This window comes from Manis javanica, chromosome 9 (assembly GCF_040802235.1).
Source record: "Manis javanica isolate MJ-LG chromosome 9, MJ_LKY, whole genome shotgun sequence".
NCBI classification, from domain to species: domain Eukaryota; kingdom Metazoa; phylum Chordata; class Mammalia; order Pholidota; family Manidae; genus Manis; species Manis javanica.
In genome coordinates this window covers 107,967,030-107,994,367 of record NC_133164.1, presented here as the reverse complement: position 1 = coordinate 107,994,367, position 27,338 = coordinate 107,967,030, and the positions used below count along the sequence as shown (strand labels likewise).

The 27,338-nt window shown below is 37.5% G+C and overlaps 1 protein-coding gene across 17 annotated transcripts in view; it reads left to right on the top strand.

Annotated features, from left to right (window-relative positions):
* TCF4 (transcription factor 4) overlaps positions 1 to 27,338 on the top strand; it is a 333,674-nt gene that overhangs the window by 265,324 nt on the left and 41,012 nt on the right. For all 17 annotated transcript variants that reach the window (XM_017657168.3, XM_017657163.3, XM_017657164.3 and 14 more), the window contains 3 exons: positions 13,562 to 13,667; positions 17,211 to 17,344; positions 23,195 to 23,327. In XM_017657168.3, the coding sequence (XP_017512657.1) occupies positions 13,562 to 13,667; positions 17,211 to 17,344; positions 23,195 to 23,327 (373 nt within the window). The remainder of the gene's footprint in view (positions 1 to 13,561; positions 13,668 to 17,210; positions 17,345 to 23,194; positions 23,328 to 27,338) is intronic.

Here is a 27,338-nt window from a genome sequence, read left to right as displayed (position 1 = left end):
ATTGGGCACCTGCTGTGGGCAAACCATTGCATTGAATGTGTTCTGTGTCACACCCTCGGGGCCTAAGGAGCCCACAGTGTTTTATGAGAGGTAAGACCAGTATAATTCATAAAATCTACACATTCTGAAGTAAGGTATCAGGAAAGTTTAGAAGGTGAAATATATTCCATTAAAACATTGAGCTCATTCTTTGCTAAAAGTTTTTTGGTCCATAACCCTGTCTACTTTATACGACTAGTGACATTCCTATTTGTACTTGTTAGAGAGAAGAGCTGAATAGGTTGCCACAGCTCAAGAAATTGCCGGTCAAAGAAAACAGACTCATCACCAACAAAAATATTTTAAGCATTAGGTTGCTGAACATGCTATACAAACTAGATACCTTTAGGTCCATACTTTTTCAAGGTGTCTTCTCACTGATACCTTGTTTTATTTGCACTGCATTTCAGCAGATAGTTGCAAATGTTATGATCTATATTTTCCAAACAAATGTCACAAGATTGAGAAAGAGGTAATGTCCTACCAGGGGTCAGTTAACAAGTGATAGAATCAAAACTCCAGAGCTGGTCTCCTGCTCCTTAGAGCACATCAGGGACCATTGTCTATAGCTGGTGAGCTTACTTAAGACATTTTGGCACTGAGGGAGAATCATACATTTATCTTGGTAAAATGATAAACATTGAGTTTGCTGAAAAGAGATCGTGACTTTGATAAGAGAGCAGTATCTATTTCAGTGGAAGGGCAGACTCCTGCCCTAATAATGGCTACATTATCTGCCTAAATTTTCCATCTACTAACCAATGAGGAAGCCTACTACTTAAGAAACAGGACCTATCATTAGTCCTTCCTGCTACTGGAATACCATCTCCTTAAAGATGGTGCTCACTAATATTTTTTGTGAGGGACAACACGTAAGTTATGAGTGTGCCGCAGTGTTTGGTTTTGCTCTGAGTGAAGGGAAATTCACATAACATAAAATGAACCATTTGAAAGTGAGCAGTTCAGTGGTATTTGGTACATTTACAAAGTTGAGCAACTGCCACATCTGTCTAGTTCCAAAACTCCAAACTCATCTCCCCTAAAAGAAATCTCATACTCATTAAGTAGTTCCTTCCCATGCCCCTGCTGCTGTTCTATAAAGCTATATTTTATCATATACACAAACATGCACACACAAACACATACACACACATTAGACACATACATATCTAGGGATTAGGGAGTTCCATCTAGAGGTTAAAAAGTTCCAGGCAGAGAACTATGTATTTACTGGGTGTTTCTACATCAGGTGAAAGAAAAAAGAAACATCCCTTGCTTCTTTTTAACATTTCTGTATATTTTTCTTAAGTTCTCACTAGATGATAATTTATAAAGGAAGAAAAAAAAGACCAAGATCAGTTGAGCTTTTTATTATGTAAACTGCTATGTTCTTCTTATAAAAACACTTTCTCATTAATTTCATCAACATGGAGAATTTTAAACTGCTTCCCTTAATGTTAAGAAATCATCTGGATTTTACATTTCTAGTTCATAAAATTCTAAATTATTGAACAAAGCAATTTAGTTATCAAAGATTTCATTTCTTGGGAAGAAATCAGTGTGGCTTTCTTACTGTTAATTCTTAATTGTTAAAAAATTTGCCATTGGTTATATTTTCACTCTTGTTATTCCAAAGAAATATTTAAGGCAGCCAATAGCAGATCTTTAAACCATGTATCTTTAAAACTAAAGAAAAATTCGATCAAATGAAAAAAAATCTGACATTTAATAATTAGAGAAAATCAATTTTATTATATGTTAAATGTGTCTGAAGATACAAACTATTTTGGTTGGTCACTTGTTCTTCTATTTCCCAGTCCCATTTCAGAAATATTATTACCCTTGTTATTAATCCCTTACCCCCCATCTAAAGAGTTTTCTTTGAATAGCCGTATCCTAATGGGATAATTCCCTTATATTTCTTTCGTGTAAACATTTTGTGTAAAACTACTCACTTTCATCTGTTTTCTAGTTGCTTGTTATACATCTGAAATCTCCCAACAAGCTCCAAATGAAGACTCTAGCCTACTCACTTGCTTTAATGTGTCAAAGCCCCGAATCAGCTAGTTGTGCTAGCTAGAGGCTCTGCTATGCATTACCTCAGGGCAGTACTGCGGGCTGATTGTCCCTAAAGGTTTCCCCTGGGCATGGGAGGGGGGCAGGTGTTTGAGTGGGTAATGGAGAGGTGGATGATCGCACCCCAGGTATTGACAATCTGCATACTTTTTTTTTTTTATTTCAGTCTGTGCCACAAAGTCGTACATTTGGTAATTGTTTCATGCTTTTGTTTTTAGCCAAAAGTGGTTAAGGCTGTATGTTTTGACAGAAAAAAGATAACTTGTATTTTTTTCAGCTTTGTGAAAAGGAGGATGGAGGGGTGGGGCCTGTAATGATTTCACAGTGTACCATGCATGGTAATGATTCCTGTTCAAAACTTGACCAGATTGGAAACTCAGTGTTCATAACAATGCCCTCTTGGAAAGCAGAAGATGAAGGCTTGTTTGAAGCATCCAGAGTTAACTTTGATGCTTCAAAGCTAAGCATAGAGTTCACCTATAACACTATTAGTAGATATAATTTACCAATACAGAAACTTGATCTCCAGATTCCTTAGATTGTAGGTGATTTAGAAGGATATTCTGATCATGGGCTAAAGTTTGGACCTGGGATTTGGCCTGAAAAGATGTACGTTATAGGCCCACACCTGCCCTCTTAGAGCCGTGTGAATCTTGGAAGAGAAAGGCATTTCCCCTCACAGTTTCTGTGTCCTGGTGGAGGGGATAGGGAGATGGTTGACTGCTTGGATAGATCATCTATCTTGAAGTGATTATTAAATAAGGTAATGGATACAGAAAAGCTTTGTAATTTAAAAATACTGTGAAGATACAACCTTTTTGTAGTGATTAATCATAGCATTTTACCAAATTTCCTTTCCTGCAAATAAGTTTTAAGGGCAAAGAAGGTATCTAGAGGGGTACATACTCCCTTTGGTGAATTTCTTTGAATATTCCTCTTCTCTCCGCAGTACCTGTTAGAATCTTGGTCTCACCATCTTTTCATTCTTGTCTGGGTCTCTGTTGTTGAAAGTGTGTCTTTCTGCTTCTGTCTGACACAACTTTCTCTCTAATGCCTCTTGCTTCCTGGGAAGGAAAGTGTACTGAATGATGGCTCTCTGGCAGTCTGTGCTTATTATGTACAAACAGAGCACATTTTGGGATTGGAGGAATAGAAATAGCACATTTGGGGTTACATAAGGTCAAACTATAAAGTAATCAGCATTTTTCTTTGGCACTGCTTTCCCTTCTTACAAAGCCCTCTCTGTACCCTCATACCTGCTCACCTTTCCTCTCATTCTTTCTAAAATTATTTCTTGGGAAAAGATGTGAGACCTCATCACCTTGAAGTGTAATAGCTGCTAACAGATTGTAACAGCATTTCCCAAGATAAGGGATGGTTGGAGGTACACTGACAAGCGGGTTTGTGACCATGGAGTTTTTTCTGGGATGTAGGCTTTTACCTCTCATACTAGTGCACATTGACTAAGGTCTGCAGCAATGAAATTAATTTGTTTGCCCCAATGGAGCCCAAACTTATTTGAGCTTAGATCCCTTTTTAAAAGGCACACCTATTAACATCCAGTGAAGGTTGTCAGCTCTAAACTTGAGGCATCAACCTATAGGGCTTTCTTTGGGTTCAGAGGGACAGAGTGAGGAATACTTTTAGATCCCTTAAATATGGACCATTATGGGTAATTGCCTTCATCTTCTAACAAAAGCCCAGTGCTAAAACACAAAGAGAAGTGAAATGCACTGAAGTCTGTTTTGGCAGAACCAATGAATGTTTATCTTTCCCTGTGTTATGATGTTATTCTTAGTTTGACGTCTGTCTTGTGTGAGATGTGTTTGTTCATTCATTCATGCATGCACATAGTAACTACTTGAGCCTGTTCTGTGCCAGGTACCACACACATGCATGTACACACACACATATGCACCTGCACATTTTTTCATAATACTTTTTTCCATCTTACTGTTTCCACAATTGACTATCTGCAGCAGTCTTTCTTACCATTCAACAGAATATAGAAGAAACTCAGAATAAACTTAAATTTCATTTTGCTCTTTATTGTAGAATCAAAGAATTTGTTTTCATCTGGAAGATATGTGGCCCTCAACTCAGTTGATGAAACATGCCTTCAGAGGTCACATATTATTTATTGACAGATATAACAAACACTATTTTGTTGTTCCAACACCTCCTAATGACCTAGTGGTTGTCATCCATAAAAAGCAAACTACTGGTTGCTGAAGAGGAATAGATAATTTTGAGATAGGAGATGATCCATTAGAAATAATTGACTATCCTGAATTTGATGTGGTAGTTGTAGGTAGAGATATAAATTATTCAGTTACACCTATTTAAGGTTTAAGATAACTAGAAATAGTAATACTTAGTAAAAATAATAAGTCACCATCTTGTTAACATTGCCTTTAATTTGTGATGAGCATTCAGTAAAAAAAGCTTGGAAACAATTTAGGTGTTTAGAACATATCATATGAAAGAGTTGTGATGCACTTAACATCCACAGTCATTTATCTGTGCCAGTCCTGAGCCCAGTAGTGAAGCCCATTCCCATGTGAGTATGTAACTGGAGGAATGTAACCAGGAAGAAGTCAGGTTTCACCTGGACCAAATTTTAGGTGATGAAGTGTTTCAGGAGGTCTTCAGCCAGGTGTAACCTAATCAGTTTAAGGCATTCTCAGCAAGGTCCCGGGTCCGCATAATCCTGGCAGTGGGCATTCCGGTCTACCACATTCAAAGTGATAGCAGACATGCAGTCCGCTCTGTTAGTGCCAAGAGCAAGAGAAGTGCAGGTGTAAAAATAAAAAGAAGTATTTTCAGCCAGAGGCTAGTACACATAGACAGGACTGTATTCACCCTTCACTTGATGCTTGCAGTAATAGTAAGTGCTTGTTTTCCGCTTGGTATCCTGGTATTTAGTCCTGGGTCTGGTTGCACCACTAACCCCCTGTGAAACCCTCAGCAGCTTACTTAACCTCTTTCTGTCTTTAGTACTATTAAACAAGAGCATTAATACCTGCTGCTACTTTGCTCGCCTTCATGTCTGGAAGATAGATGAACCTCCTTTGTGCTCGCACGATTGAGATCGTGTGTTCTTCTCTTCTGGCAGGACAGCGTGCTCAGTCCCTTGGCTGCTCAATGGCCAGGGAATACAGGATTCCACAGAAGCTGAGGCATGGGTAGGAGGCCATGAATACCCTGGAGACAACAAGAGATAATGTTGTAGAATAGTGGTTAACACTCAAACTCCAAAACAAGACTGTTTTGAATCCCAGTTCGCCACTTAACTAGCTCTGTGATTTTGAACAAGTCACTTACTTAGCCTCCCTATGCCTCAGATTCCTTATCTATAAAATTTAGATGATCATAAAACAGGGTTAGTGCAAAGACAAAATGAGTATATGTACTTTTTCTTTTCCTGGAATAGTGTCTGGCATATGTTAAGTAAAGTGTTATTTTTATCATTGTCATCATTTTGTTATGCCAACTGTGACAAGAGGGCTGGCAGACATTGGGACCAGGTCCTTTTAGAGTTCTGGAGAGTGTTAAGCTATGATATCATAATAAATTACTTCTTTTCTTTGTTTCTAATTGGTAACTCCTTGCATACATCACTGAGATGGTTGTAGGATAATATGTATAAACAGCTTAAAATCTCAAACGTTCTATGTCTACGATATATCCAGATACATCGTATGTTTAACATCTGTGATGGATCTATGATAGAGTGAGTCCAATTGTACCTCTCCTGGCAGTTTTGCTGCCTCAGGTTTGCAGTAATAACTCGTTGAAAATACTTCTATAACAGACCACCATGCAGATTGAGATTATGATAATATTATTGCGCAATTATTAGTGATTCTGCCTCAGTTTTTTTTTGGAAGTAGGATTTTTTTTTCCTCCCTTGTAAATTTCTATACCTGTCAAAGGCCACATGGACTCATTATTTTTTTAGAGTTTGAAATTTGATTTACAGCCTTGAAAAATATGCTGCAGCTAGTCTAGCTATTTAAAAAAAGAAAAAGAAAAAGAACATCCTTGGCTTTTTATTTGAGAAAAAGAAAGAACAAGGTAGAGCTGCCTGGCATAAAGGATGCCAGTGTTTGTAGCTCCTGGGCATTTTGTTTGCAAGAGGTTCACACACTTAATAATGGGTCCAGCTCACTTTTTACTGTGTCATTGTTAAGCGGCTGCGGCAGGCTAGGGGCAATGGTAAAGAAACACATTGCCTGCAGTCTACTGGTGTCTCCGTGCTTACACAGCTCCTCATCCACTGGGGATCAGGTCCCTGCTTCTCATTCCTTTTCATTTCTTGTGGGTCTTTTTGATACCTTCAGTTAGAGAATGTGATTGGTAAAGATACAAACAAAGAAGGGAATTAAGACTCACAACTTACTACTCAACACAGAAAAGGCAATTTGGTGGCTGAGAAGGATAAAACCCTTGGCTATAATTCATGTTCAGGACTTAGCTGCAAATTTTATTTATTTGTGAACAGATCATCAAAACTCAGCTGATATTTAGAAGGGTAGAAAAAGTATATGTGATATTTGATGGGGCGCATGCGTGTATGCTCAAAGTGACTTGTGTTCTGAAGATACTATGTATTCAGGAAATTTTTTTAGGGGAATCATACACATATTCTTTCTCACATTTTTTTGTGATGCAGTATGATGGACTGACGACAGGTAACTGCTTGTTAGTGGAAATAAAGTATGAGATCATATACATGAATGGTACATTTTACATATTTTTAGATAATTGTGAAAATTTTTTTCAAGCTACCAAATAAAGATAGCTTGAGAAGTAAAACTCTTATTGGGTGTTATTTTAGGGCATTTAAAAATGTTTGAATAATTCCTATGCAAGCTCCAAGTGATATAGATAGACATAAAAACTTAACAGTTTCAATAGCTTACATTTCTGAAATTCTTTCCATTTATAATTAAATATCCATATATTTGTGCTGCGTCTGTGTACCACAGACATTTATGTGTTATCTCTAAACAGATTTCCAATTGTGATAGTAATGCAAATTGGCCCTTAACCATCACTTGGAAATGAAGTAGGACTAGTAAATATTCCTTGACTTGATGATATATACTGAGAGTCTATCAGGTGAATACTTTTTATTTCTGTACCTTGGCTTTGGTTTTGGGTTTTTTTCTTCTTTTTTTGCACTCTTGAATTATATACTATTATATGCCCTTGAGCATTATTAACCATTATAATAACTTATAATAACCTTATAATAACTTCATCAAGTCTGGCACTTGAATCTGTGTACCCACCTTTCATGTCATTTTACTGCCCATTGGAATAGTTAAGAGATAAAGGTAAAAAATACTTTAGAAAGGAGAGTGCCAAGAGGTTTGGATGCAAAATCAGGAGCCCTGGTCTCTGTCCGGGCCCATGGGTAAGCCCTCTGATCTCCGCCTTTGCTAACTTGTAGAATGAGGAGAACTCATTTGAGCTTTAAAAAAAAGATGCCAAGAGGCAGGATGAAGAGCAGCAGGTGGAGAAGCAGCGTAAAAAGAGAAAGGAGCATCTGTAAAGAAATAATATAAAAGAAAAAGTAATAAAAATGAAGTTAGAATAGACTAGAGGGGCCCAGTTACCAATAATGTGAACAAACATGATCAGAAAAGTTAAAAATCTGTTCAACTTTGATCATCTAAAAAAAAAAAAGGCAGTCACACCATCTTCGGACTAAAATTCCTTTGCCAAAGACATGAGGGGCCCAGAACAAAATTGCAGTTGAAGTTTCTTTTACTTCCTACACACCCAGAAACCAGGGGTCACAGACACTCTTGCCTAGAGTTCCACCTGGCACAGTTTGTAGGAATTTGGCAGATGGTTGTAAAAAGGACTTTAAGAAATATGGAATAACACAAGGACTCTAAAAATAATAGATAAAACTCACACCTAAATGTCCTGCCATTCAGTAACATCACATTTATTCAACACCAGTTGTGTACTAGCTTCTAGTGATACCTAGAATTTGCCTTTCCTACTAGGCCACAAAGAAGAGGTCTTGCTTTTGCAGCCTAAAGAGAACAGCAAGTCTTAAAGGAGCTGGTGCTGTTGTGACAGCTGCTCTAACACAGGATGACACACAGCGTGGCCTAGTCAGACTTTTCGTGGACAAGCACAACTGTAGATGAGTGCTTCCAGTAAATATCCTGACGTGGTGGGGGAGTTCTGTGTTGGTGATGTCCAGGATGGTAGCTGCTGAGCACCTGACATAACTCGTGTGATTGAGGGCGTGAATATTTAGTTTTATTTAATTTTAACTAAGCTTATTTCAAATAACCACATATTACTGATGGCTACCGTATTGGATAGCATCACTCTAGACATATTAAAAATAGCTCTAAGCAATGTGTAGCAGTTACTACAAGCTATAAATAATACCGCTTATTGAGTGCCTACACTGATGAGGAATTATGCTTGACAGATATCTATAATCCTCACAAGAATAGAACCATTTGGCAAATGAGGAAACTGAGGCTGTGAAAGAGTAAACTGCTTTGCTGTGTCCTCACAACTAATTGGGAGAGCCAGACCCATGTCCTTCAAACAATATTGTAAAAGTTGAGGGTCCAACCCCGTGTCCCAAGTGGTGAGTGGTCACCTATAAGTACTTTTCCCCTTTAGATGCTGGGAAGCTTCAGAGCATATGCCCAGGTCTGTAAACATCAGCAGCACTCTGTGAACTCTTGTGTTTTGAGTGTTTAACTGTCAGTTTAAAATGTTTGTGACATCTCCCAAGGTCTGAGCTACTAAATGAGGCTCACTAGCATTTGGACACTGAGGCATAATCCTGCTTTGCTATTTTCTGTGCATCATGGAACATACAGCAACTCTCTTTAAGGGCCTGAAAGTCTGAATTACAGTGTTTGAGTTGTTCTGAACTGATTCCCTTTGGAAATTATATAAGTCATAGGGCACTTGCAGAATCACCAAGGGGTAGTAATATTAAGGAATGTTAAAGGTCTCCTGTACAATGCAGTGACTGTCACTCAGCGTCCCTCAGTAGCTATAGCCACTTTATCCTCTCAGAGTTTAGCTCCCCACTTTGGTAAGCAAGTAACATGACCACATATTGGTTTTGCTGTGAACATGCCTTATCATATTTTATTTTCTTAAAAGGTGATTACGAAATGGCACAAGAATTTTCTATAAAGTATGGCGAAAGTATATATAGCCTTGTGTTGATGGTTAAAATTTTCTTTTTTTGCCTTTTACAAGCAAGCAGTCATTTTACAAATGCAATTGTACTACAGCAATTTTTACAACAGCCATTGATGACTTGTTCAGATCTTTCCTTCCCCACTTGATAAATCATTACCATGGAAAGGTGCCTTAACTTCCCTGAGTCACATTTGTTGAGATAATAAAAACAATAGCAGCACATTAACCCTATTGTCTCTGGTTTTTTCATGCTTAATATGCACCGGGTATTATTCTGGTTGCTTTATGCACATAATGCCATTTAATTCTCACAAGAACTTCACATTGCAGGCACTGTCAGTCCCATCTTACAGGTAGGAATCTGAAAATTAGAGAGGTTGAAGTAGGTCCGAGGTTGCCTAACTAATAAATGGTGGAACTGGCAGTTTGGGCCAATCCATTTGACCTCTTTATTATTCTTCAGCCCTGTGAAATAGGAATGATACTATTAATAACAGCCACCTCGTATGATGATTATCAAGTTTAAAAATAATATATATGGAACTCTTGCCACAAAAGCTCTTCCCCCAGAGGCCCTAAACAAATGACAATCATTGTTATTTTTTAAATCTCTAAGTGAAATTTAGATGAAAAGAAAGATTAAAATGAGAACATCCCCACTCCCTTCATTTTGTTGGTTGGTTTGTGTTTTCGCTTGGTTTTCTTCTTTTCTAGAAAGTGGAGGTTCTATTTAAAAGAACGTGTCATATTATTGCTTCTTTGATGACTGCACAGGGGATAATCAGGAACATTGGATTATTATAGCTGCTGCATCATAATAATTGATACTTCTCAAATTACAACAAAATTAAATCTGTAAAATGAAAACTTTTTTATCAGCCCAGGTTTTAGTCTTATTTAAAGAGCTTTGTTAAATTCATAATTTTTATATGTATGATTTTGTTTCAGATTCAGGATTGTAAAATAATGGTGCTAACTTTGAATATTAACTATACTCTGCTGTTAGTTTTCCATGAAATTTTTATTCAACAAATAGTTCAGTAAGACCCATTGCCTATGAGCTTTGGCCATTTCCCCACTTCCAATTTTTCAACAGAAATTTCACATTTTTTTTGTTCCTCTTGTGGGACAAATCAGAAGGCTGAAGTTACCTTGATGTAAGCTGCCTTATCAGAGAACTAAGTGTAGATTTTCATTTCCCTTTGGACTTTCCTCATGTTTCTTTGGTGGAGTCACTTCAATACATTGGGATTTTTATTTAATTTTTTCAGTGGACTCATTTTCTCGTGTTTGTCATTAAAAATGATTCCAAAGTTGGCAAAATAGTGTAAAAATACCGAAGCAGCTCACACCATCCAGGCTATTAAAGATGAAAACATCAAGGATAAACTGAAGTATGAACAGTGTGATCACTGTGTTTTCATTTATGTCATCTTATACCTCCACTACTATTTTTAAAGAAAGTGGCCATTAGATAGCAATTGCTAGTTGCAGATTGTGAGCAGTTAACTTGTCTCGGGCAGCTGCTTTGACCATTTCCATTGTTGAATTTTCTTATAACTAAAATGTGTTGAACTAAATAATTCTTTAATCCCATCTACTTTTAAAAAGCATAATAGTTCTATGTGATGTTTATTTCTGTAAACAAGTATATAGCATGCTTAACAAAAATAACTATTGAACTGGAAAAGATAAAGTATGTAAATGAAAAGGGTATAAATAACATTGTACCTAATCTGTAAATTACGATATAAAGAAGATTTATAAAATATGCAGAAATTCCCTTTTCAAAAGAAGCTGCAAACAATGGTTCATTTCTTGTTAACAAAGACTTTTATTCTGATCTTAAAAGAGTCTCTATTTGGGTACAACACCAGAAAAAAAAATTTTTTCCAAAAAGCAAAGAAATGGAAATTATATAGTATACTACATCTCTTTTCATATTCTTTTTTTAATAGTTTTAATTTTCTCTTTATATTTTTATGTTTATATCCTTTTTATAACCCCATAGATATATGGGCAGTATTGATGAATTTGATGTAAGTAATCTTACCCTTAGATCTTTGAGTCTGATCATTAATTCATAGTCAAAGTAGTCTCCTTATACATGAGCACAATTGCCAAAAATTTGTCCTTGTCTCCCCCCCAAAAAATATCAAATAATTCTACCCAAATCGGGGGGACAAGATGAACCTTCTTAGATGCCATCAAATGGTGTTTATAGAGTAATAAACATGTTTAAGGATAATGTGGAATATATAATTAAAATTAAACTAGATATTATCCTAACATAGTTTATTTAAATTGTTTTAAAATATAAGATGATTTAATAATATGGGTCAGAGTTTATTTTCAGTTGTATAGTAAATATATTGACTTATGAAATTTGGCAATAATATGTAGTATACTTAGTTTGTATTAATACCAACTGGTGAATAGCTGTCGGGCTAATAACCTGTAGATATATTATAGGCATATTATGCCCATTCTGTCATTGGGATAAGATGATTCAATTTTCAATTTCCTCATTTCCTAGAAGTAATGTTTCCTCTTATCTTTTTATTCTACTCTCAAGACCCTCTCTAAATACATTTAGTAGTATTTCCCAAATTGTTTGTTACTTGTGTAGTTCTTAAGAAAATACTGGATTCTGTTTGACAGAATGTAGGGTATTGATTTGTTTGGGGGTTCCTGACTGAAGTTTTATTCATTGTCCTTTAAAGATACTTGGGGGAAAAAAAATGTTTCCCTGATTGTAAGCAATGTGGAAACAGAAGCAAATAGCTGCCTATACATTTAAAATATGAAGAAACTTTAAAAAGAAAATGAAATTTGACCCATGAATACAGGGCTTACACCCCCTCCATGACTTAGGAAAAATCCTGTTTTCCAAAGTGTACGTGGATTTTTCTGGTTTGTTTTTGTTTTGTTCAATCCAGGACCTCCCAGTTTTCAAGGGCACTGGGGGGGCATATGTAGCATTTACTTGATATACGTATGTGTATGCATGTTTTCCCACATCTGTCTCTGTGGACTTACCCCTTGTGAAATCCTAAACCTTGTATTAATGCTTAGTTTGTGATTCATGGTGTTCTGAGAGCAATTAATACAATTTTTCTTAGGGTGTTTATTCGATATGCACTGTAAAAAAAAATGGGAGTTTTTTTTGGTAACCCTGCAGTTGCCTTTTTATTGGTGAATTTCTCTTTCCTTTATTGTGACCTGTGAATATCACTGTAGGCTCACTGCCAGTTTTGTGAGCCGCTGCCTGCTTCAAAATGGAGGCAGGAAGGTATCCATTTTCATCAAGACGATGACAGTGTTTCACTCTCTCTGGCCATCTGGAGAGGGGAACTTTTGGAGCAAAAGAAAATGGGGATTTAAAAAAATATATATATATATCTGTATGTATATAGCAGAAAAGGTAAAGGGTAAAACCAATTAAAGTTAAACTATACCTTATGAATTTATGCTTTTGTACTATGTTGTCTTCTTTAAAGGAAACATAAACAAGAAATACACAGGCTATTTTAGAAAGAACTAGTTCCCCCAATCTCATGAGTACTAGTAAACTAATATAAGTAAATTAGCATTTTGCATACTTTTTAAAGTTTATTGCACACACAAATATAATAAGAACTATAAAGGAGGGCTTCCCTTCCCCTTCCTGTACGCACATTGATTGTTGGTGGTCTTATGTAGAACTGGGCTTTTTAATGGCTTTTTTCATGCATTTCTGCAAAAGGCTGACACTTTGGGGATTTAATATTCCAAGATATTTGTCACTTTCTGTGGTCTGGATAGTGCCTTCGTTTTCTCTGTCTCCCAAAGTGAACATTTTAATTGAAAGGTAGAGTAAAAGGGGAGGTGCTTGATGCACATCTTTCTGTTTACACCTTTCATGTGCTCAAGGGCTATCTATGTTTTTAAAAGAAAAAGGATAAAAAGGATGCTCAGATTCCCAGGATGGCCCTGTGGGTATTATATAATATATTTACAAGGAGACAGTTCAGAATATTCTTTCCTACAACTGGAAAATACCACACAGAGTTTCCATTCACACAAATATATTCAGCAGTTTTTGTTTTTATGTAGTCTGAAAGGGGCAGTGTTTCTAGGGTCTGATCAGATTTATGGGGGACAGGGTAGAACTTAAGCATTTTGGGCCTGCTTCTGAGCCAGGGCTGGACCCTGAGGTGCCTTGGTCAATGCAGCAAGCGGAACTAAACTGGCTCTCCCTCCTCAGGTCTATGCTCCGTCAGCTAGCACTGCCGACTACAACAGGGACTCGCCAGGCTACCCTTCCTCAAAACCAGCAGCCAGCACTTTCCCCAGCTCCTTCTTCATGCAAGGTAAGGCGCTGTCCCTTCTAAAGGGACATCCACTGCGCAAAGTCTTTCCAAGTCCCCGCAAGTCATATATGGGGCAAAAGATTGCTGAATTGACACTCAAGAAATGGGGTGCTAGGCAAGCATAGAATATTGAAGGTCATGCTCTTCTTAAGAATTGAATCCACTAAAAATTAATTAATTAATTAATCAATTAATGAGCACTTTACTAAGACTTGTTTTTTAAATTAAAAACCCCTTGAGCAATAAGAAGTTACGGTTAAACTGGTTTGCTTCCCTTGGGACTGACACTTCTTTGGGGATGGTCTTCCACGAGCCACCATCTCAGCGTCTGCGCTCCGCAGGAAGAATATGTGAGTGCATTTAGATGTATTTTGAGCATCCTGGATTTAGCCAGCTGGGAAAAAAATGTCCCTAAATATAACTTCATATAAAAATTTCAGCCACTTGTTAATTTCTGTGTAAGAACTGGAGTCCCAGTTAAGATGCAGTGACCTATCTATAGGCTGGAATATTATTCCACTACACAGTAAAAGGTCTATCCCAGTGTGCTAACAGATTAAGGGCAAAAGACCCAGCCTTTTTCCCAGACAAATGTAGAAACATTACAGTTTCATGGTAGATAAAGCATGTGTATTCATGTAATTGTCCAGTGCGTTTAAGTATAAAATGCACATGTATATGTGTGACCCCCAGCTTACAGTCTTGAGCTGGTGGGACAGTTCCTTTCTCCTGTTTGCAAAAGACCAAGGTGGTTGAAGTGCCAGCAGCTGCTTGTAAGAACAGACTATCCAGAGGATGCAGCTAACTCTCCATCCCTGATTTATCTGTGACACTTACTGTCAAACTGTGATGATCTTGTTACCAAGTTAATACTCTAAAATTTAGATATGGAAATTACCAAGAACCCCTTTATGCAAAACTTTGACTTTTTTGCTTGGATGTGAGAAGCTTGTTTGAGTGTGCCCTGGCCAAGTGCCATGGGATTTCCTTCTTCGTGCTGCCCTAGGAAGAGCCATGTCACAGGAAGGGGAGCATGCTTGGGGCGGCAAGTACCAGGGGAGCAGCCTGCTGTCTGCCTTAGATTACAGTGGACACACTCAAAATCGTTCTGATTAAAAGGGATTTATTTTCTTACCCTTCAGAGTGTTAGCTCTTTTAGGTTGTGAGTTCAAATGTGAAATTCCATGGAAAATCTATAAAATTGAATCGAATGGGTCCCTTAGGAATAGAGAGACTTTGTTCCACACATAATGGAGCTTATGTTCACAGGGATCCTTTATCTTTGAGACCTGTCCTGGGTGTAGCTCTCAAATGGACAAGCAGAGTGTGTCACTGGGGTGCATCCTGTGCCATGACAAAGAGCTTTTCCCCTTCAGCATAAACAGCAGGCACTTTGACAGCAGCTCCCCTCCTTTGTGACCAGACAGAGAGACTATGCTACTGGTGCTCGCTGAGACTGTCGGCTTAAGGATTCATCAGTCAAAGTAGATATTCGTTGAAAAAATTGACAGAATAGATTTCATCTCTCTGCCTTCAGGAAGGTGGCTTGCTTAAATTGTGCACACTGCAGGAGAGCTCAGGTAGATTAAAACACAGGGTCTTCTCCATAGCAGACCATGCAAAATACAGGGAACAAATTTGCTTTTCTGCATGTGAATATACAAAAAGGAACAAGAAAAAATTTTTGAGTTGACATTTATGATGAGCACAATTAATTTGCACACATCTAATTCTATTCTTTCAAAACAACATTATGCCAAGATCATAGGATGTGATAAATATTAATTTACTGTGAAAAGCATAATTTATGTGAAAGATGTATTTTTATAAGTCTGCACTGAGTAGAGTGATCTGCATTAACAAATCCTAAATGTATTTCTGTATAGTGCATCGTGTTGTCAAAATGTTTCAGGAGACACTTGTTCAATGATACATATTCTCAATTTATTTATATATGTCATCTATTTGAAGTGTTAGTGGTTTTAAACTTCATAGTTGAATTTAAGGTGACAATGAAACTTCCACAGTCTTAGAGCTAAATCTTAAGTGCATGAATATGGTAGTAGCTTTTTGGAAGTCCTATGTTTTCATGTTATGATCACAGACACACTGCATCATGATCCCATTTCACATTGGCTTCCTTCAGTAAGGAATCCATGGTGCCCTAAGAATTCAGGTCTTGAAGAACCATGAACTTTAGTGAAAGATATTCAGAGACTGTTGGGAGCATATTTGAAACTTACTACTGTGTAACCTCTTATTTTTAACTTTAATTTCCATCTTCTAATTAAAACTCTTAAGTTGTCAAATTCACAGGCATGATTTTACTTGCATAGCTCTTAAGAAATCAATTGATTATTCCTCCCTGTCCTGAAACCATTCCAGTTTTTCTGAATTCTAACTTCTGGATTAAGAAAAACTCAGAAAAAGCATTGTGAAGTATAGTGTCAGATTTAACTTGCCTTTTGCCTACATTTTCAGAAGGCCTTAATTAAATAACATGTGTGGTGAAAAATAAGATTATTTTCAAGGGAGAAATACCTGCCATACAGTTACCACCTAGCTGGTGGCCTCATATATATCTGGCACTCATTAATTTTTGTTAAACTATTGAATGAAACAAAAATTGAATTCAGCAGTAACACAGATCCTCCCCACACCCCTTAATTTGAGAAATCCAAACCAAACAATAATAATCTCTAGTAATAGCTTCTAGGCCAGCAGTCCTAGAGAATGAAAAAAAAAGTCTGTAGGAATGTTTTTAATAGGGCGTTAACAAAAGATTAATTGGTATTAAAAGATACTTCATTTAATTTCCCTCTAATTTTAAGCCTCTTTTTAACTCATATTTATAAAATCCAGAGGCTCTCAAAATTGCCTGTAACATAATATTCACCGTGTGGTATGTGTGTATACTCTTTCATTTGCAACAGAAGGCTTCCAGATAGCTATATAACTATATACCAAAAAATAAAAATGAAAAAATAAATAATCTCTGAACTACATATATTTAGACCCAACTTCTTTTTACATCATAATATAATTCCAACTTTAGTTGTATCTACTGTATATGTTAACAAAAAAGAAATCCAATATTTAAATCTGAGATGTTCCTTTTCATTGTTACTTATTCCTTACATGCCGTGTAAACTTGCCAACTCCATGATGTCCCAAGTGTTTTATTTTCACCCCCAAATCTAGGAACAATTCAACGTTTTAGTTGGTTTTCATAGAAAAAAGAGCTCGGGGAACTTCCAAGAAATGTTTCCTTTAGGTTTAGCTACCTCACTGACTTTACATGATTCTATATAGAAATGGGTTCTGTTCTTTTACCATTGAATTATTACTAGGAGAACTTGTTTGGCAATGCAGAGCCACTTGGGAAAAGGTAATGATGAGTGTCTTCTGATGTAACCACCCAACCAACACAAAGATGGATACACAACAGGCAGTCATTTTCAAGTACATAAAAAAAAAACTATTCTACAAGGCAGGGCGGAATGCCTCAGGAAAGTAAGTCATGGTTTTCTTTGTCTTTCACAGATGGCCATCACAGCAGTGACCCTTGGAGCTCCTCCAGTGGGATGAATCAGCCTGGCTACGGAGGAATGTTGGGCAACTCTTCTCATATTCCACAGTCTAGCAGCTACTGTAGCCTGCATCCACACGAACGTTTGGTAAGGCAGCCTCACATGGTAACGGGGATAACACAGCTAGCTTGTTAAATCTCATCCTCTGTCTTGCCATGCATGTACACAAGGACTCCGTAAACGAATGTGAAAATGGTGCACACCATTACTCATACAGCTGTATTGTTTCTGTGATCAAAGCCATGGCTGAATCAGATAACCTTTGTAAGTCCTTCCAGATTCTCTTTGTCATTGTTCTTCTGCTTATTGTGTGTTGCTCTGTGCTTTCTTTATCACAGTGTCAGCTTACTTTGGTTCATAAATACACTATATTTGAGTTGCAGAATTCCATCTATGACCGTTCCTTGGGGTTATTTTTGTTTTTTGTTTTTTGCTATCTCTAGTTTTGAAAAATACACTACAGGAGGCAGAGTGTCAGTCAATCTGCTTCGAGAGTAGGTGACATGCATCACCCATGGGCATGCCATTTCCCCCTGACCGGCCCCAGTGCTGGTGACGGCTTTGACCTACTGTGCTGTACCCAAAGGCTAATTGCTCCCATCATCATCTGCAACCATGAGATTTCTAAATGGATCAGATTCCAAATTCTCAGTATTTTAGCTGTAATTCCACACTCCCACCCATCTCCCACTGACACTCTGTTTTACCTCACTCAATTGGAAGTTGAAAATTGCTGGGCTGAAGAATGTTATCTTTTTTTCATTACTGAAGTTTCCACTCTGCCCATCGCCTACACTCCTCCGTCCTAGTATGTTTCTTTATCCTGGAGGAAGCAAGTCATCTGATGGTTTTCTAGCCTCAAAAATTTAGGAACCTAAGTCTATCATTTCATGGAGGAAAAAGTACTTCTAGATAATAAGTTAAGTTTAGGATGCATTTGAGATGGGATTGAGCCTCTTGTGCAATAATAATGGCTTTAAAAAATGTATGAACCTCTAACGCTGCAAATGCAAAGGGAAGGATAAACCCAGTGATCTTAGCGTTCACTTCTATCACCCCTTTTCGTTTTGCAGTTTGCCCTTTTTTCTTCTTCCAAAACCCAGATTTATGTTTCTTTCTCCATTCTGATACAGGAAATAGTACTGTCTGAACTTCTGTGGTGCTCTCCATTAGAAATCTAGAAAAGGTGACCTACATCCTATTCTGATGACATAAAACATTCCTGAAGTTATTATTTCTGATATCCTTGAAAATATCTATTTAGTCAGTCCTAGCAGCAGAAACACTGTGTGGGCAATTAGGCTGTCTATTAATGAGAGACAAATAATGGAGATCGAATTGGCCACTTTGTGTCATCTTTTTTAAAATAGGATAGTGTCCTGCTGTCTGGTATGGTTTAGGCATGGCCTTTGCACCACACTAAGTTTAAAAGAATAAATCACAAACTATTAGAAATTTCAACTTTCAGTAAGTAGCAGAATATTTACTTTAAAATTTCTTCCTTTCCACCTCCTACATGGAGAGGGAAAGCTTAAAGAAGTATTAACTGTTATTATACTAGAATTTCTTCTTGGCTAGCATTTTTATTTCTCCCTCATCATTTTCCACTTCTCTAAGGAACTCATGATCAAAACTACGTGTGTCCTATGAGCAAAGAAAGTTTTTGCTATGAATGAAAGATTTTACATGATGCTAATAAGTTGGAATTTCAGTCCTTTTAAGAGCTGTCCCTTTGACATTTATTTTTCTTCCGTCCTGTATTTCTCTCTTTCTTTCCCTGCCATGCTCTAAAATTTTGATTTAGGTGATTTGATTTGATCCGAATCAAGTTCAGCACGTGAGAGAGGTGTCTTTAAAATGCACTTATACAAATGTACTCATAAAATGCATAAAAACTATAAATTTAAAAGGAAAACCAACTACATTCCTTTTAGAAAAAGTTTTGCTGAATCAAAATGATACTATCAACTAGGAAGAGAGGTCATTTTGAAGGAATAACCCAGTAGGTTGCATCTAATACTGTATTTATAATGTCACTTACCCCAAAACATAGGGTTTTCATTCTTATTACAATCAGTTAGCAGATCTTAGATATAGGAGATTTGTTTTAAACAATGGATAAATGAATTAGGTCTCTGTTAATGTATCCTAATGAATTCTCTACTAATAGGGAAACTATTAAATTATTATATCTATTAATCCTTGTAATTTCAGCATTTAACTATTTGAAAATTCCTCACTGAAGTGACTTTTAAAAATCTGACATTGGGAATAATCTGAGTATACAGTGGGAAGTTTGTGTCTTCTCACTTGAAAGAACTGGGAGTTCCTCACAATTTTCTTCCATCGCCTGTGTCCAGTCCAATACTGAACAAAGTGCAGTTTGAGAAAAAGGAAGTTTTCTTTGTGTTATTTTGGGTATAATTTGGCCAAATTAGTATTGCCTCAAAAGGTAAAACATTTTAGAAACATTATTGTCTTCATCAATTCATACAATGCCATAGTAGAACGTGTAATTATAAAGCTTAAAGTCACACATTTCAGTAGCAATTTTCAAGTCACCAGTTTTGATTCTTTAAATTCCAGTTTCAGCCTCTACGACACAGTGCCACAGCTAATCACTTCTGTATCACAGATACCCACACAAAATCACTCAGAAGAATGGAGTTTGTGGTTATTCTTCGGAAAGGGTTGTTGTAGAAGATTTAACTTCAGAATGACTTGGCAAAGGTCTTTTTTTAATAGGATAGTGTTCTGGCTGTCTGGTATGGTTTAGGCATGGTCTTTGCACCACACACTGGAAGAGTCCCAGGAGTCTGGAATTTTAACATAAAGGAAGTTCTGTTGTCTTTTATTTTTTGTAACATAAATCCTTACCCTGTGATTCACAACCGGGTGCAATTTTGCCCCTCAGGGAACTTTGGGAAATGTCTGGAGACATTTTTGGATGTTACAAATGGGGGTAGGTGCTACTGGCATCTTTACTGCAGAGCTGCAGAGGCCAGGGTGCTGGTAGATACACTATAGTGCATGGGGGAGTGCCCCAACAGCAAAGAGTCAGCCTACACAAAAGACAACATGGTGCCAAGGTTGTGAAGCCCTGCCTTAGCCCAACCATGGTTCTATTCTGAGTATGTGCTATTTTCTAATCTTTGAATTATCAACCCATGGGGTGATACAGATGCCACTAATGGAAACATTTTCAACACATACTCTGTCAATAGACTCCAGGTACACTGTACTTGGGTATCATAAGTAAAAATAAATAAACAAATAGCATGGAAAGCCGTAACACTTTGTCATACTTCCCCTTTCCCTTTGTAGTAAGCAGGGCAGACAGTATTAATAGCTGAAGTAAGAGAGACTAAGGAGGCCTCTTATAATTGACCCCTAGTACTCTAAAAGAGACATTATTCATGTATCACTAATAGTCTCTGTGGTGTATATATTATATCTTTGAGTGATAGTAGTTTTCAAGATACTTTTCCTTGTAAAAATAATCTAGTTACAAATCTCATTAGTTTCTTTCAGCATCTCTATGAGTCTCTAAAAATAACTGATTTACGTGGATTGAATTGGTTTCCCCATTAAAATCTACAGTAAGAACTTTTCTTTTTATTCTTTGAACTCAGTATTAATCCCTTATCTGTCAAATCTTGAATTACTGCTCATTTTCACCATGTCTAAAAGGTCTAAAAATTCTCACTGATGCAATCATGTTTCTTCTGGTTTATCCTGTGATTATTATAGTTATTTAAATATTTTTTCAAAGTCCTTCTCCTCTGGTTTGATTTTTGCATATTTAGTGCTCATTCATAAAGTTTCTCTGTTCTTGAGAAATTCAGCATGGGATGTGTAGAAATGAAGTAGAAATGTGTAGAAATGAAGTCAGACCATCTCTTTCTCTTTGGTTTTCTTTTTTCCATATTCATATTGTTTCTTCTTCTCTACTTTATTTTAGTCTTCAGCTCTTGAGCAGAAATAGCTCCTCTAAGTTTGGTGTTCTGTGGCTTATCCAGTTTTTCAGATTAGCTGTGCTTTGGGATGGGCCCATTCTCTCATTCTCTGGAGGAAGTTTTGTGGACTGTTGAGGGTATTCTGTAAGTAGCAGGTAGAAATGAGCTCAACAGGTGGCCTAATGAAGTTTTTGATCGGAGCACAGAGATCTATGAAAAAATTCAAAAGTTTGAAAGGCATTCTTGAGAACACGGGGAGGTTTAAGGACATCATTTCAACTTTTTTTACTGATGTTGACCTTTCAGTTGAACTGTTTTGTGTGTGCAGAGGTAATGTTTTCAAAGGCACCCACCATGTCATTGGCAGACCCCCAGCTCTGAAATACAGGGTCATTTTCTAGACTGTTTTAGTTCTTGCTCAAAGAAGTCGTATTTCAGTCCACTGTTTATTAAATGCTATGTGATAATCAGTTGTTCTTTGAGTGTATAGGATAGTTAGGTGTTCAGCACCCAGCTCCAAGATGAGGGATGCAGGGGTATCAACTCTAATCCCTCCCCTTAAAGAGTTTACAGTATAGGTGAAAATGCACTTGAAAGAAAAAGCAATGAAAGGCAGCATATAATTTTAAATGTTAAATGGCACAGTGCAGAATGCAAGTGCATTAGGGATCCAAAGAGAAAAGACTGTGGAAGTGTTGGAAGTAGTCGGGAAACCTCAAGGAAGAGGTCTAAACAAACATGGGCCTCAAAGAATAAAGAAGAAAATACCAAGACACTAGGATTTCACTCCTTGTAAAAAAATGTCTGTGCTTTAAGCACCCCTCACTTTCAGCATTATATTCAATCTCTAATTTTAACAGAATCTCCAATAATGATATAATAAAAATGTATAGTCCATTAATATATTAATAGATTATATAGATTATAGTATGTAAATATACTAAAAAGTATATTTTAGCTTAAATATTTTTCCTTTACATGCCTGTAACACACTCAAAAGCTTATGACAATAACTTTTTAAGCTACTTTTTTTTATCATGAAAAGGAACACATCTCAACACGTTTTTGTAAATAACCATGTGCCTGTTGAGATGTGCTCATTCCCAAGCAGATGGATCACTAGCAGCTCATTTGCCACCTTACAGGCACTGTGATGTGCCCCAAGACAAGCAGCTTACTTGGACAGCTAGTATAATAACAGAACTCGAAGCCAAGCCTTAAATGAAATGATTCAGTAAAGATGGTGTTTTTCTTTTGTAGTCAGTGATGTGATGGATTGATAATGGAGAGGAAATGTAAAGAAAGAAATCAAATGAGTTATTCTCAGTTCATTCATTCCAATTTCATTCAGTATAGTCATTGATTTAAGGCTTTACATATTGATGCTTTAGAGAGATAGTCAATCATTCATACCTCTTAAATTTTTCATTTACCATTTTGTTCTTGCTAGTGTTCAGAAAGATGACCCAATTTGCAGGAGGAAGATTTGAGACTGGTTACTCTTTGCCATTTAGTGTCCAGAAGTTCAAGATGAAGTTCAGAATGTTCAAGATACAAAAGTATAATGTAAATCCTGCAGATCATGATGTTTATTAGTTATATCATGGAATCTTTCTTAGTTTATCAATAGACTGTACAAAAAAATACCAGTATAGATGGTATTTTATATTGCTGAAATCCCAGAGATGCTGCTTTTGAACAGTAATTTTTAGATTTAGAGACTGTGTCCATTTCTCAGTGTCTTATGTTGTCATTATATCCCTCTCTATCCAATGCAAAACCATAGCAACTATGTATCTTTGTACTATATTACTTGAAAAATGAAAGCTGTCAGATCTAAACAAGATCTATTCTTGGATATTTTGGAATTACAAGGGCTGTCTCCTTTGCAAAATGAAGACTTCTGAAAGGAGTATTAGAAAACTAACCCACTAAATATTTTGTGGTTGAATTTGGTCTCTTTTTCTGCTTCCTGCTGCAGAGCTATCCATCACACTCCTCAGCAGACATTAATTCCAGTCTTCCTCCGATGTCCACTTTCCACCGTAGTGGTACAAACCATTACAGCACCTCTTCCTGTACGCCTCCTGCCAACGGGACAGATAGTATAATGGGTGAGTCATGGAAATGCCAATTCTGATGTGACAATCAATGTCAGTGTTTAATTACCAAGGACCTCTTTTTTTCCCCTCATAATTGAACAGCAATCAGGTAATGAATATTTGCCTCATAACTAAATGAACCAAATAGAAATAGTCATTGGCTTGACCACAATTCCATTAGTTACAGGAAACTAAAATTTGGCTACTTTGTCCAGTATGAGTCATTAGACTGAACAAAAGTTTAAACAGACCAAAACTGCTTTGCTTCTCACACTCTCAGACAGTGAACAAAGTGAACTTTCCTGACAAACCACTGAAGACTGGTGAGATATGGGGCGCATTAGCTCTTAATAGCAGTTACTGACCGTGTCCCAAATTCCAGTTATGTGCTAAGCTCTTAACCATGATATATCACTGTCTCCTGAAGACTAGTTCACATGAAATTTACAGCTGATTATTAAATCTAAATGGCTTCATCTTCTGGAGAATGTGGCATTGCGGAGTCCTGCAGAGGGGAGGAAGTGTTTACTTACTTCTGAGAGAGATGCTTGGGCATCAGCGGGCCAGTGGTTAATGCTTTTTCTCAAGCAGATTCACTGAAGAGTTAAAGCCCAAGCAGGACACTGCTGCTGGATGAGTGGGCCGGGCTATCATCCTTTCATTTTTCATGATGTCCACTGTGTTCCTCTCCCAGGATAGATGGTTCTGCCACTGCACTTCTCTTGAGGAAATAGCTAGGCAGAGTATCTAGCTGCTCCACCGAGAAAGATTCTGGACTGGGGAGGAGGCAGCCACCCCCTCTGAATCTGCCTTCGACAATGAGCACATAGCCTGATGCCCTGGGGTCTTACTAAAACCTCAGACTTACCTGGTCACTGCTCTTTGGTTCAGCTCAAACCCGCACCTTCCTTGGCTGTAAGATAACTTCCAGTGGGTCACTGATGGAAACTCCAACTCTACGCTTTAGAGAGAAAATGGATGTCAGGGTAATAATCGTGCTGTTTATTTCCCTTAGCTCTTTGCAGGTTTTTCATTTTCTTGAGATGGCTTATAGAAGTTTGGAAAATGGTGTGAATCACTTATGTGGGAGAGTTTTTGATGAAAGAGAAGAGATGTGTTTTGAAACGATGCAAATATAGTTCTGCCTAAAAAATACACTCCCCGCTTATTCAGTAATGCAGTTCACACTTGAGATGAGCCATCTAGCAGTCCTTCACTATCATGTCTCACTAAGAAGTAAATTTAGGAAATTGTTTCCATTTTTGTAACTTTGCATAACAAAGCTTCCACAAACGCATCCTATCAGTTTGACCTTGGAGAGCCAGGAGCAGAGGTCATATGGGGAAGTTTTGTTAGCTCTCAAGGCAGTTTTGGCAGATTAGAAAAACAAGAAGAAAGAAAAAAGTGCAGAACTGAAAAAGTGAGAAAGGCATATTTCACTTCAGTGTGGTTTGACAAATGGAAAGCCCCTTTCTGCCGTCAGGAGGTCTAGTTATGAAGAAGGATGACCGGTCATTCATCCTCTTACACGGCAGATTTCCTGTCTACGCGTGGTTTGAGTAATTTTCTTTTTTAGCAGAGTATAAAGATGGAGCAAAAGCTATAACTGAGGAAAACATACTTAGGCACTGTTTGAAAAAAAGTTTTGTTGGTTGATTTGCAAAACAGTCTTCCTGGGCGCGAAGCAGTACAACTCGCGAGAAAGAGGTGTCATGAGGTGGTGTCATTGTCCTCCATGAGCCGTGGTCAGCAGAGCCATGAGCCTCAGTGGGAATGGGGTTTGCTTTAGTCAGCTAGCTGGCCCATCATTAGTTTGTGAGTGGACGGGAATGTCTACTCCCTCGTTTGGTCTGAGCAGGGCAGTGATGGGTGACTCCTGTATTCTCATGGGCCCAACGGAATACTAAAGGTGGACTTAACTTGTTATCTAGACCACAGGGCCCTCTGTAAGTGGAAGGAGGGTTCTACACAATTACAAAAGCTATCATTTTAAAAGGGGAAAGTATGAGATTTTTGGAACCCAGAAAGAAGATTTTTTGGGAACAACTTTATTATATAAGTTAGTCCTTGATCATGGATGCACTTATCAAAATCTATTAGCAGAATGTGAGAAAGCTTTCTAATCTTTTTAGGAAATAAATAGACATGTAATTCAGCTTTTTGGAGGAATAGGCCTTTATGAACTTGCATAAATACAATTATTACTTTAGGATAACTTTAAGGGACACAGTCTGTAATCTTCTTCCTTGATACATCCTCCAATTCCTAAAGGTAAAATACAGAGGAAAATGGAAGTACAATAATAAGCCTTCGTGAGGCGCAGTGTCCATGTCAGGCTCATGTTTCTTGGCACTTTAATTCTCTTAGGCTTCAGTTTGATTTTCAGAGTGTGGTAGGAGTCGGGGATGGCAGCATGTCTGTATAACAAGAAGAGAAGATTTCTTTTCTGATGTTAGTGATACTTCCCGAACAAACAGTATGGATTAATAGGATACATCTGCAGACTTTTGAAAATATTTGGCATATGCTCACTCATTCTGAAATGCAGGAAATAAAGAAATATTACATTGCCTGTATCTCAAAGAACAAACAGAGCTAATTAAATAATTGGTAAATAGGGAACACATAGCCTAACACATGTTTGGGATTACACACATGATTCTGTAGAAAATGACTGTAAGCAATACTAATGCTGTAAGAATGGGGTTCAAGCACTAACACATGGACATCACATTTTTCAAGTTTTCTTGGTGAAAAGTTGCAAAGCATTGCAATTTTTTCATAAATGGCGTTGATGTCTTAGGAAGCTGCTCTTTCAGTTCAGAAGAAGATCATTGCCCCGTCTCTCAGTTTGATGCAATAATGTATCTTCCTTGAGGTCACCAATTGTCCTGAACTGATCATAGAGTAACAAAGTGCACGTGGAGTGAGATGTAAGCTCTAGAACCATCAGAAGGTGCCCAGTCTGGAACCACACTCCCGTGCCTCTGGTTCTGCCATCTGTGTCTCAGAGGTGAAAGATGCTCACAGAGGTTTGGGGGGGGGGGGGTGTGACCTGCAGGAGTGGCCATTGTTTGTTTGTTGTTCTTCCCTCTTGCCCTTTAATGCCCGTTATCATTCTTTGAGAAATGTTTAGGAAGGACAGAGCTTACTCAGGTTACATTAATGAATGGGGCTTTTTTTTAATGATATAGTCATGCATGGATTTTCAAGAGAATTGTGGAGTACAGTATTTTACTTGTGGCATAGAATCCACTACTTTTCTCTGAAGCCTTGCCAGCAAACTCTGGAGATTACATTAGGCATTTCTGAATTGGAAGGGTGTATTAAGCACCCTGGAATTAGATAAATATAATGCATGGGACACAGCTCAGATTCTTAGCAGTTCAACTGATGTACACCCAGTTAAGGACAGAAGCTAAGTCTGGGGGCTGCAAGAGTTGGTCCGGTCCAGGCCTCTGCATCTAAGCACACATGCAGAGGACAAAGTATAGTTGAATTACTCAATCCCAGAGGATAGGAATGTCTCGAGGATAGTAGCCAGATACATTTTGCTATCTACATATTTTCTTCCCACTTGCGATCTCCAGTAACCCTTCCAGATCAAAAGGATGGAGAGGACCCCCTACCATAATACAGTTCCTGAGACTGCTCAGGGAGGGGAATGCACCAGTTCCCCACTGGGAAGTACCATTGGTACACATTCCCAGGGTGTAAACCCTTGTGGTTTGGGGCTATACACCCTCCCTTCCCCTCAGAGGGAATTGGGCATACAACGAGCATGATGGTTATAATAGCTATTATTGTTTTATTCGTTTTTAACTGGCCTGCTTTCTAATGCATGGTATTTCCCATGTTTTTAAACCTCAAACCAAATAGTGTTGAAGGAAAAGACTACCAAGATTGATTTAATACAACATATGCTAAAGATTACCCTGGAATATCTATCTGGTTTATGAATTAATATGGCTTACAACTTTCACTTCTAATGACATGTTTGTATGACATGAAGCATTTTAGTAT